Here is an 11,475-nt window from a genome sequence, read left to right as displayed (position 1 = left end):
CTATCAAATTAAGTTATGTTCCGNTTCTCTCTTTTTGTTACGTCATCGCCTTTTTTCTCTTGCATTCTCTTTGTTCATTACGTGGCAATTTCAGTTTAGTTGATCCTTAAGTGATTTGAATGAACGTTGGTGCTAAACTTCTGTAGTGAACGGAAGTAGTTTATAGCCACAAATTTTCAGGTATATATCTTTTCGCATTAGTTGTTTATTCGCATATTTACGTGTTTATTTACTATTGTTATTTTTTCCTTTTAGTTACCGCAATCCGCAATCCGCAATCCGCAATCCGCAATCCGCAATCCACAAATAATACAATTAAAAGATTTGCGCGTTTGACTGATTGGCTATAACACCAACGAAGAGAAAAATAAAAAGAGACAGAGTCCAGAAGACCTGCCCATAAGATATATAAATTGTTTTTCGTTCTAGTTTTAAGAAACTTGAAAAATGCAAACATATTTGAAAATTAAAAAAGCAAGTTAAAGATTAGTAGTTACTCTGCCAAGAAGTTCTAATATGCAAACAATATTTATTTATCTTATCTATTACGATACCGAAGAAGAATCATACACATATTGCATTGAAAAGTTGTTTCTAAATTTAAGTATTAATATATAAAGAAATGTAATTTATTTATCCTTGCTTGATGGAGCAAGACAGTTGTTTTAGCAGTGGGTTTTGTTTCATACAACTTGTGTTACCAAGTATGTAAACTTGTGGGTGAGCGAGCCATTACAGAAAAGTAAACAAATATTCTGGTGCTGATTATTGTTGTAGACCACTGCTGCAGATTTAATTAAACAGTAAAACTTCCAACTGCTATAAGTAAACCAAATGCACAACAACTAAACACAATATTTTATTTTTCAGGTAATGCAATCATAAAAACTTGAATTTAAGACAATGGTTCTTAGTACAAGACTTGAACCTTAGCCACATTCTGAAACAACATCAAATTGGAACAAAAAAACACTGAAACACAACAGACTGGAACAAGGCAGAACATTATAATGGTTAGTGTCTTTCACATGCAAGATATACAGTAAGAGCAGATGCACATTTGCAGTTATGCACAGTAATGCTAACAGAAAAACAAAGAAAAAGTATCATGCTTAAAGTAAAACAAATGCTGACGAATTTGCTTAATTGTAAAACATATTTGTGCAGTCTAATTTAGGAATTCCTACTATAGCAATAAATAAATAGTCACAGTAGAAAAAACTTAAGTTTTAGTGCGAATGTGTAAGCTACCTGCTAATAGTGCTGGTGTATCGCAACAAAAGAAATATAATTGAACTCATATAACATGATTTTAGAACGAACAAGTTAGGCGAGAAATATATTGCGACAAGCAGGTAAAAAATCTTTTGCTTTTATGTTTGAGTTAATTAATTAGAACGCAGGGTAGTTTCAACAAATCTAGTATCCCATCTTACTAGTTGTTGCAAAACCAGTTTAACCGCGCAGGGCTGAACATATCTTGGTCGCAGTTATTAACTCGTCTATACACCACCTTTTCTTGGGTGAGACTGCAGCAGCGCACGTAAAACAACCTGACATGTGCACAGCCGGTGGAAAAAGATTGTTGCTGGTTTAAGTTGTTGGTAAACGAGTGACTTGGTCGGGCACATGCATCTGTATAAATTTAGGCAGATTAAAATAACTCAGCAATTCTACAATTAGATCAAATACAGATTTATTGAAAGTTATTTTAAAAGGAATTTAAGTTTAGGCTGTTAGAAACCCAGCAGTTGTACATTTAGATCAAAGACAGTTATTAAAAAGTTGTTTTAAATAAAATTTTTACTTACTGCATCGTCCTGGGTGTATCGCTATATCATCAATTGCAATATCGCTTCTAAAATCATTGCCAACCACACCTTCTATTCTGAAACCAACCTCCTGTAGAAGTGGAATAAGTAAAGTTAGTGTGAAGTTGCACATTACAATAAACCCTATAATCAATTGACTCCTGTGAGTTTTCCAATATGTCACTACTTACCCTTGCGTTACGTGAAGGCCTGAATTGTACTTTCATGTTCTTCCACCTTGTACCCTGGTTACCTGCTACATTCTTTAAGTATGCCATTGTGGTTCTACCATTTGTAAGCCTTTGAACAGAACGTACAGATAACCTTCCAGCAAAAACCTGAAGAGTTTGTGTGTTAGAAGTTGTTTTTGAGCCAAGTGTGATAGATTTGTGAAGAGAACTTACCCCATACATGTTGTAATAGATGTCCAGACAATAGTCAGTAGGAAACATAAGATATGTTTGCAAGAAGGCTTTGTCGTTTAATTTTCTTGGACTAGAAGTCTCGATGTACATGTAATAACCTAGAAAATAAACCATTTTTATTAAAATTTGTTAAAACAAATATAAAATGAGTACAGTTTGGCTGTTTTTGAAAAAGAAGAGCAGCATTCCATTTGAGTTTTGCTATTACCTCGTGTAGTCGTATGATCTCCTGGTGGACCAGTGCCTCTACTGACAGTGGCACCGCTGTGTCTTGTCCAGTTAAATTGATCTCGTTGTACAAGTTGTTTCCAACCGCACATCAGGTCATTAGCATATGGTGCATGTGGATCGTGAGGTCCAAGATCAAGTGATGCTCCTCGTCCAGGTGGTGGCGCTACAGAGGCTGTACGCGGTCGTTGGTTGTTTGGTTGACGACTTTCAAAAGTGCACACTAAAAGATAAGGAGCATTAAAAATTGATTCTACATACTACAGGCCAGAGTCAGCTTACGTGGCATGCCGACGCATAGACGAAGTAAAGGATCTAGAGTCGTTGTAGCCAAGGATATAGTCGATACTGTTGTTGTTGAACCCATGGTGGTAGTCGCAGACGTCGTGGTTGTTGTTGTGGCTGCAACCGCCGGTGTTGTGGTAGCGATTAACCTCCCAGCTGCGTTGCAACGATTGTTGGAGTCTGTGGCAAACAAGGCGTTATTCATACATTTTAACATGCTGTGTAATAAATGGTTCTTCATTACTTACCGCATGGTCCTTCAGATGTACAAATGTCGTCGATGGCCAAGTCAGTTTGGAAAGTGTCCCCACGGATTGCACGGAAATGCAACACCACTGATCCGCCCATGTAAGACTGGTGTTGATCCAATGTAATACGAGCAGATAACCAATTACGATCTTGATGTCCTTGTCTTCGGAACACAGAACTTGTGTGCGTACGTAGAACTCCTCCATTCGTTCTTACATTTGGCCTGCATAAAGTTAACGCTGCAGTGTATTTTTTTCTCTCTAAGTTGTCCAGTGCTTGCCTAGGGCCTAGGCTTTTGATCATATGATGCTCCAAATTATTTTACCTGGACGGTGTTGTGAACTCCGCTGTAACGTCGAGTGTACCCATCCCACTACCCCACATGTGGTACCAGAAAGTCACACATCGCTTTGTATTGGAGACGCCAAGAGACGGAGTTGATATGATTGCTTCGTGGTTCCGTTGCCTTGGCCTGCTTCCTTCGGCGTACATGTAATATCCTTCAAATAGGTAAATGTTTAATTAAAACATCTTTGGAGCAAGCAAGGACAGTACATTGTGTTAACAGTGCGACCATTACCTGATGTTGTACCAGAAGTATGATCTGCTAAAGGTCCAGTTCCTCCGCTAGTAGTTTTACCACGATGACGATTCCAGTTAAAGTCGTCAGTTGTGGATTGAGTGATCCCACAATCCAATGAGGCATCAAAATCACACGCAAAGTCTGGGGACACCAAGTTAGACTTGTTAATGATGCTAATATATAAAAAATAAATGTCTACAGGCATTCGACTTACCTGTACCAAGAATATTTGTTGGAGCAACAGTGGTCGTAGTGGATGGTGTTGTGGTATTTGTTATCATATTAGTGGGTTGTGCTGAAACCCCCACAGTAGTCGTTGAGCTTCCCACTAAAACGGCTGCTGTGGTTGTTGTTGTTCTTCTGGTTGTTGTGGTGGTTGGGACTGATGTGGAAGAGCTAGCTTGACAGGTTCCGGGTGTAATAGTCAAATCATCCATCGCTATGTCGCTTGTGAAACTTGGTCCAACTTTACCTTGAAAGACAAACTTAACATTGAGTGCGTTGGTGTTGTGCACGAAGTCAAACTCGCGTGCAATCCAAGAGTCTCCTTGGTTGCCAACAACATTAAGTTGCCTTAAACGAAGTAAAGTAGAACTTGCACCAGAAAGCTCTTCAACGGAAAATACCTGTAAACAAATTATCCTGAATTAATAAGAACTATATAACGAACAATTATACGCAATGATCAGATGCGTGCAGAGCCATAGGGGTTAGAAAATTAAGGTGAAATGGACTTACCCTCATTGTTCCAATCGTGGATCCCCACATGTGAGAGAAAAATCGCACACAGTATTGTTGTGGTGTCATTTTAGGGGTGGTCAACTCAGCAATCTGGTTAACTGATCGAGGTGATGACGACTCAATGTACATGTAATAACCCTGCTCGTTGCCCTGTGTATATATTTCCGACAATTAGACACAGTCTCACGTAAATTACGAAGGCAAATGGTTTGTAATTACCGTCGTGTGGTCGGTAGATGGACCGGTTACTGCGCTACCCGTTGGACCACTGTTACGCGTCCAATCAAAGTTGTCCAAGTTATCACCGTTCTGGATCATGCCACAAATATTGACGTCGAAATTACAATTGAAATCATTTACGAGAACGACCGTCGCCACGCTTGGTGTAGTATCTGTACATAGTTGAAACAAACATAACTACAGTTACTGCACAGTTAGTTTTTCAGGTACCAAATACAGTTAGACAATACAAATATACCTAATTTTATGTAAAATATGATTACTTAAGTAATTCCATCTTAAAAAGTACACCTTCAACATATCTATAGTGCCTAGAGATGTACGTTTAGTGCCTATAACGTATACTTACCGCATGGTCCGTCAGAAATCGCTACGTCATCAATCGCAATATCACCAGCGTATCCTATGCCCGTTGTCCCTTCAATAATCACCCTTACGTCTTGATGCACTTGCTGTAGGCCTGCCAGTCGGGTCCCAACCACCATAGAGTCTGTTAATCATTGGAATATACAATTTATACCGAATTTTTGTAAGAAGTTATTATCAATCTACGCAGTGCTGCGGGTAAGATGGATTTCAGCACATAATATTCAAGTGAACGTGTTACGAACTATTAACAGCGGTCTGTGGGAGTTGTGAGGATACGGTTTTATTCTTTGAATGTTCTTTGTTTACTACCAAATGGTACCTGATGTGGAACATGAATTACGTCGTAATATCACATCTACCATGCTAAGATATGAGATACAAATAACTGACATTGGATTGTGTTACAACGCTTACCGTGCCGCGTGTTTGTCGAGGTCACATCTAGGTCTGGATCCTGTAAAAAAAATTTAAATGATCTTTTTATTTTGTTTGTCGAAAGTCGTTGTGATGATATACTCGGTTACGTTATAATTTCAGCTTTGAATAATCTTATATAAGGTTACCTGTGCCGGGTTTTCCCTCCTGTTCTCTTCGCTGCGTATCAGTTGCTGAAATCAAAAAGCGTTATATTAAATTCCGTTCGTAATTGTGGATACTTAATGAGGTATTTGAAACATACCCGCTCAGTACGGGCGTGACGAATTATGTTTGATTTTCTACGGTAGCCGGAGTTGATTTCAACAGAAAGTGAATTCCAGAGATCTCCCTTCTCTCCTTTTAGTTCAATCAGATTGGTTCTGACCCCACCAACCATTTGCGCAACCTAGAAACAATTACAACTTAGCCACAATTTTTCTACAGGGGCAAATTCCTATACAATGTTAAACTTACGGTGAGGTTCCCGATCTGTCTTCCGTGCATATGGTAGAACATATGCATGCAATGGGTTTGTGGCGTAAGTAACGGGGATACGAGTTGAGCTCTGTCGCCAAGTCGTCGTGGGTTTGAAGCTTCAATGTGCAAGTACATACCTGAAGATACACAACATTTTAAATCATTCATGAAATAAATACCAGCATTTGTTGTCTTTTTATACAAAAGGTACAAGACATTTTAAATCATTTATACCGTAAATACTAGTTTATTTCGCACCTATAGCATGAACGGTATAGTTTAAATATCTGGAGTCGTGTAATAAGCACTGCGTCGTTAACGTGACGTTAACGCAGCGTTTATTCGACACTTTGCATTGTTGAGGTCGATCTGTGCACTTAAAATTCCACCACGAGTTTGAAGAAGTTACAAACAGTAGACTTACCATTCTGAGTTGTGTGGTCGCTGGTAGGCCCGGTTGAATGACTTGGCGTCGGTCCCTGTCTCTGCGTCCAGTCGAAAGTATCGCTTCTTGATTGCGTCCACCCACATAAGTCATTGTCAAACGTGCAGTTAATACCTTGTTATGAAGTGTATATTGTAATTAAACTGTTTTCATGGTTAAGTCCATCAAAACACACGGTGTTGTTTAAACCACTTACTTGCATAAGCCACTGGTGGTAGAGTCGTAGGTATGGTTCTTCTGGTCGTTGTGGTAGGGACGGTAGATCTGACAGTTGTGGTTGCTCTGGTTGTTGATGCAGTGGTTGTTGGTGTTGTTGGTCTTCGGTTGGTCGTCCATACAACCAACCTAGGGGAAGTGGTCGTAGCAACCGGTGTTGATCTACATGTTCCAGGTGAAATATCAATATCGTCGATTGCGATGTCAGATTGGTAGTAGAAGACAAACACCTCCCAGTAGAAGTGAACGGACTGCAAATACATATATTTAATAACAACTCAACCCAAACAGTTACATTGTTAACTTCGGTTCATTACCTCAACATTGCTTTCGGCGTTGTAATTTATCTCTTGTGTTTGCCAGTTGCGACCTTGGTTTCCGTGTTTTTCCCACAAGAGCACTTCATGCCCATAGCCATCTGTTGTTCTGTTGAAGATGTTAGAAAAGTGATCAAGATATGCTGTCCACAACAAACACAGGCTAATTGACCTTATTAGGGACATACCTCTTTTCCAGGGCAAGCAAACGCAAACTGCCCATGTAAGCACCGTACATATGATAGCTGAAGGTAACGCAAAAGTTGACTCCGTTGAGCCAAGGCGTCCGAATAATTGCATTATCTCCTGCCTCTGCGGGTAGCGACGACTCCACGTAAATATAATAACCTGCATGGAAGAGTATATCGATAAGTTTGAGTAGCAAAGAGAACCTGGTCATTAAGTTAGCGTTAAGTGTTAAGTTTTGTATATTGATTGTACACTGTTAATAAGTAGGTTGTTGTTTACCGGAGATTGTGACCCAATGGTGTAAACCCAACATCAGTATACAGATATCAGAGTACATCACACATACCTTGTCCATTTGTATGATCGAAAAATGGTCCAGTGTAACGACTTGGCGTCGGACCTCTGCTTCGTGTCCAGTCAAGTATGTCGAGCGAGTCTTGTGTCATTTCGCAAATGCTTTGGTCAAAATTGCATTGGAATCTACCAAGGGTGGTATTAATTGGAGGTAGGGTTGGCATAGCTGAAACAAGTTGAACAGTACTTCCGAGGAGCATCGCTGTGAATATAGAATATGTTGACATTTGATTCTATTTTAAGGAATAGTGGATGCAATGCGTGATCGAACATTTGTAACGTACTTTCACGGAATATTGCACGGAAACCCCGGTTCGAATCTCGCGTCGGGTCAGACGAGAATATGATGAACATGCTTCTGCCAGTGCTCACAATCTGTCAAGTTACATAACGGTTACAATGACGAACACTTAACCATGCAAGCAAATGTGTCTGGTGGTACTTACAGAAATATCTCCAGTTTGAGTACCACAGATTGTCCTCATAGTGGGGGCAGCGGCATTTTTCCCATCGTGGATAAGTATAACGTCGTTCTGGCATACCGGGGAATCTGAAAAAATAGGTTAAATTTCTATATCATATTGCACTGTGTCACAAAGATTATATAATTCCATCTCAGGTCGAAGTTTAAAACAAAGAAACCAAACTCGATTTTACCATTTTAAATGTAGCTTTATTACACAATAAACTTATTAAGGCGTTTACCAACTACTCACCACTGATGTCAATTCCCTTGAACGTGACGTTTACAAAACGTCCTGGTTGTACAGTAATGTTCCATGTACAGTGAGCTTCCGCTGGGTAAGGGCTGGGGTAACTTGGACTGTTAAACGAACCAGTTGCTAGGTTGAAGAAATCTCTTCCACATCGTTGGTATGTTCCTGCTCCTGGAAATTTAAAGTTCACAGAAATCAGACCAGGTCATCAAGTATTTTAGAAAGTGTCGTACGAAATACCAAATGCACTTAGGCGGCAAGTTAGTGGCGAGAAAAGCCATTTTATAGCTACAGATACCAACATGATTAGAGATCTCACTGCTGATACTTATTTGGCTTGTACGGTTACAGCTTAAGATTTTATAGAATAAGACATTATACGCGTTAATAAAACAGTCATACGAACCGGTTTAGAATTAGACGATTAGTATTTCAGATCGGTGAACATACTTGTCAAACAGCAGTACGTAATTACTCATGGCGTCACTCACCACAATCGTAAAGATATTTGACTTCTTCGATGTCGTAGGGACTTAAACGTTCTCGCTGTCCAATAATTGGTTCCGGTTTTCTCTTTGGTATAACCTGTAACCGAGGAAGAAAGCAATTGGGTTTCAAGCTTTTCAGAGCGACATGTAATGATAGGTTTGTATTCTAATGCTCTTTAAGTTAAACATATTAGACACCCACAAGGTTTCGGAAACAAGACTGATATCCGTTTACAAAGGGCTTTGGTCGATTTAATTTTGCTTTATAAAAGTTGCAGCCTACTTTTCACTATATACTCAAGTAGGCTAACTATTTAAAAAAAAAACCTTAATCGAAGAAAAGACACAAATATTTTAGACATGACAACTCGACAAGGTTTTAGCAACAGACCAATATCTTTTTACTTGATGCTTGAAAACTTTTAATAGTTTCCAGCGTTTATACCTGAACGGTCGGCAAATAGATTTCTTTGGAGAAAGCGTTCTTGCTGTAATGCATAACGCTATTGTAGTCATACACAACATAGTTCACACTGTCGTTGTACCGATCAAAATTCGCGACCATGTCTGTAATAAAATGTTAGTTGAACGCAACAATCTATTTACATTCGAAGAAATAAAAGACAGTACCTGGTTGAACGTGTTGTCTATAGATTTTAACGTATCGGTTGCGATCGCTTCTTGAATGTTCGTGTTGGAAGCCTGCAACATGCATGAACTCGTGGAGAACAATACCTTTAATTACACACCCTGGAATTCCCAGAGATACGGTTTGGGAGGGGTGGCCCGTTTTTCCAACGTCAGCCCAGCATCTATATTTGCAATGTTAAACCAATACCTATTTATTTATATTTTGCAAGCGAGCTTACCCCTTCCCGTTGCTAATGTAAATAAATGCGACTTCAGTGCGCCTTGGGACAAATCGAAGGCATGTGTGTCTTGTAAACGTTGGTATTGCAGATCGAATGACGGCTAATTGCGTGCGGTCTGCGATAAAAAGTGTGTGAGCTTGTTTTTTTTTATAAAAAACTATATGAGCTTCTTACTGTACTGTCGCGAGATCTTGTATGGAATTCTAACCAAGCCACGATTTGGACCAGATCTGGTTTTCGGCCATTTGTCGGTTCCACCTGCCGAGTTACGATTCTGTAAAACAACGGTGCGGATCATACGGTTAGTCTGCAGCCAAAATAATCGTGTTCATATATATAGTTAGTCACTAGTTTAGGTAAACTTTAGATACATACTAAAGTTATTTCTACTACCATTACTTGTATACGTTATACTTCAATTTATATAACAACAGACACAAATGAGTGGAATGAGGCCACAGCTTTAATAGTCTTTGGTTTCCTACTGAAATGTTTTAGGTAAATAATCTTTGCATCGAAATTGCCCATAGCAATACTTATTCATCAACTTACCATACGCAGGCTCATGCGCATGTCTCCTTCCTTAATCCCTCTAACTCCGACGCCTGGACAGTATAAAGTAGCGTTATTAAATGATGAACGGGGTCGGTCCGTATGACAACTTACGTTGATTAATGTCGATGATTTTTGCAAAACCGTCTTTTGCCGCATAATGGCGCTTACGAGCGATCTCTTCGACATCATTTGGGTCCACGCCTTCCGCTGTCTCCTCTACCGATGACGAAATGATGACGCCAGGGTGATTTTCTTCAAGTTGAAACTCTTCTTCAATACCAACATCCAATAAATCACTGTTAAACCAATTCACATTGTTCCGCATTTTAAATTTTGATGTTAGCATGGGGATGGGCGCGGCATAACAGGCCCGTGGGCTCACATCAACTTGCTAAACCGGATATAAGCAAATTCCAAGCCTACCTTGTTTCTTGGTCTTCTGTGAATTCTGTTTCATTGGTAGAAGAGGTAGTGCTAATTTCACCAGTGGTTTGGATCGCTTGGGGGAAAACTGATGATCCAGTCTTCCCAGTTTGAGGTAAAGGTTCTTGCAGTGATCCGGCTATGTTCCTCGTACCAGCTACGGGTCGGTTAAGAGTGTACACGACAGCTTCAAGGTCTTCGTTCACTCGAACAGATTGCTCGGAGACTGATCTCCGTTCCCTCATTAACTTATTGACGAAATCGCTCCTTGTCAGTGCGCCGCAATTCACTACAAGATGTTATAATTCAGTGGTAAATTGGATCATGAAGTATTGGCCATTTTAATTAGCAAAATTATTGGAACGAGGTACACAAAAAGTGGTGCAGACACTAAACAAACATTATGCACTGTGTAATAATCAGACCTCGGTGGAGCGCGCTTAGCTTACGGAATTATCACGGTTTAGTTTTTACTAACCTAAACTTTGTTGTATAAAGATGTACATCATTGCGAAGGTGAAATTTGACAAATCCATTTTCTATGAAATCGAGTTGCTTGCTTGTCTTAAAGATCACCAAATGTGCTTTCATTCGCTTTATTTAAGCTGCTGCAGTAACTTGATTTACTAAAATTCAGTTTTGCAAAATTGCGTTGCAAAATATTTTTCTACAACTCATTCGCATTAAAACCTTGACTGCACAAACTTGTGACGCATCTCCACCGAACTGCTAACTAGCGTCGTTTTTAAACCTTCCCTGGTGCCCAAACCTCAAGCGTAAAAAAAACGTTTGCGCTGTAAAGAGAAAAAGGCAACCGACAGAAGTTCATCGCCACTAACGAAGCTGCCAGCATTACGTCACCGGTAGCTTTGCTGAAAAAGTAAGTTAAGCAACGAACTGGGGCAAAATGGTCGGGATCTCAAAATAGCGGGGAACTTTACAGAAACACGTATGACTTGAATTTTTGTCAATTTAATAAACGAGTCTTTGGTGTTCGCGAAAATGCGCATGTACAGCCGAATGTGTCCGCCGGTAAAGCAGGGATATATGCGCCAAGACGTTGACGTATTTTCAG

The 11,475-nt window shown here is 39.7% G+C and overlaps 1 protein-coding gene and 1 long non-coding RNA gene across 2 annotated transcripts in view; one reads left to right on the top strand and one right to left on the bottom strand.

The window, feature by feature from the left end:
• The window catches only part of LOC113474460, a 6,337-nt gene extending 5,917 nt beyond the window's left edge, over nucleotides 1-420 (top strand). The window contains exon 2 of the long non-coding RNA XR_003396119.1: nucleotides 181-420. This is a non-coding gene — a long non-coding RNA (uncharacterized LOC113474460). The remainder of the gene's footprint in view (nucleotides 1-180) is intronic.
• A 425-nt stretch (nucleotides 421-845) lies between these two features.
• Nucleotides 846-11,093, bottom strand: LOC104265974 (MAM and LDL-receptor class A domain-containing protein 1-like). The gene is made up of 34 exons (XM_026835626.1): nucleotides 10,879-11,093; nucleotides 10,401-10,689; nucleotides 10,089-10,273; nucleotides 9,975-10,027; nucleotides 9,597-9,696; nucleotides 9,420-9,537; nucleotides 9,181-9,362; nucleotides 8,996-9,117; nucleotides 8,554-8,647; nucleotides 8,063-8,233; nucleotides 7,793-7,896; nucleotides 7,631-7,721; nucleotides 7,339-7,548; nucleotides 6,992-7,151; nucleotides 6,804-6,912; nucleotides 6,467-6,737; nucleotides 6,250-6,384; nucleotides 5,823-5,962; nucleotides 5,611-5,754; nucleotides 5,495-5,539; nucleotides 5,346-5,385; nucleotides 4,912-5,052; nucleotides 4,542-4,714; nucleotides 4,320-4,472; nucleotides 3,796-4,207; nucleotides 3,579-3,722; nucleotides 3,324-3,498; nucleotides 2,998-3,221; nucleotides 2,747-2,929; nucleotides 2,445-2,687; nucleotides 2,216-2,334; nucleotides 2,003-2,149; nucleotides 1,812-1,902; nucleotides 846-1,635 (listed from the first exon to the last, which is right to left on the bottom strand). The coding sequence occupies exons 1-34, from the start codon at nucleotides 10,934-10,936 to the stop codon at nucleotides 1,436-1,438; spliced, it is 5,226 nt and encodes a 1,741-aa protein (XP_026691427.1). The 5' UTR covers nucleotides 10,937-11,093; the 3' UTR covers nucleotides 846-1,435.
• Between the last annotated feature and the right edge of the window lie 382 nt (nucleotides 11,094-11,475).

Source organism: Ciona intestinalis, chromosome 8 (assembly GCF_000224145.3).
Source record: "Ciona intestinalis chromosome 8, KH, whole genome shotgun sequence".
Classification (NCBI taxonomy): domain Eukaryota; kingdom Metazoa; phylum Chordata; class Ascidiacea; order Phlebobranchia; family Cionidae; genus Ciona; species Ciona intestinalis.
The sequence above is the reverse complement of the archived record's forward strand: the minus strand, read 5'-3'. Positions and strand labels throughout refer to the sequence as shown.

What these genes read in the sequence shown, in the direction of transcription:
- LOC104265974 (XM_026835626.1), bottom strand. Translation starts at nt 10,936, where the DNA reads ATGGATTTGTCAAATTTCACCTTCGCAATGATGTACATCTTTATACAA. An exon ending in GACAGATCGGGAACCTCACC is followed by an intron (nt 5,755 to 5,822) that starts GTAAGTTTAACA and finishes AATTGTTTCTAG; the next exon opens with GTTGCGCAAATGGTTGGTGG. An exon ending in CTCGACAAACACGCGGCACG is followed by an intron (nt 5,053 to 5,345) that starts GTAAGCGTTGTA and finishes AATGATTAACAG; the next exon opens with ACTCTATGGTGGTTGGGACC.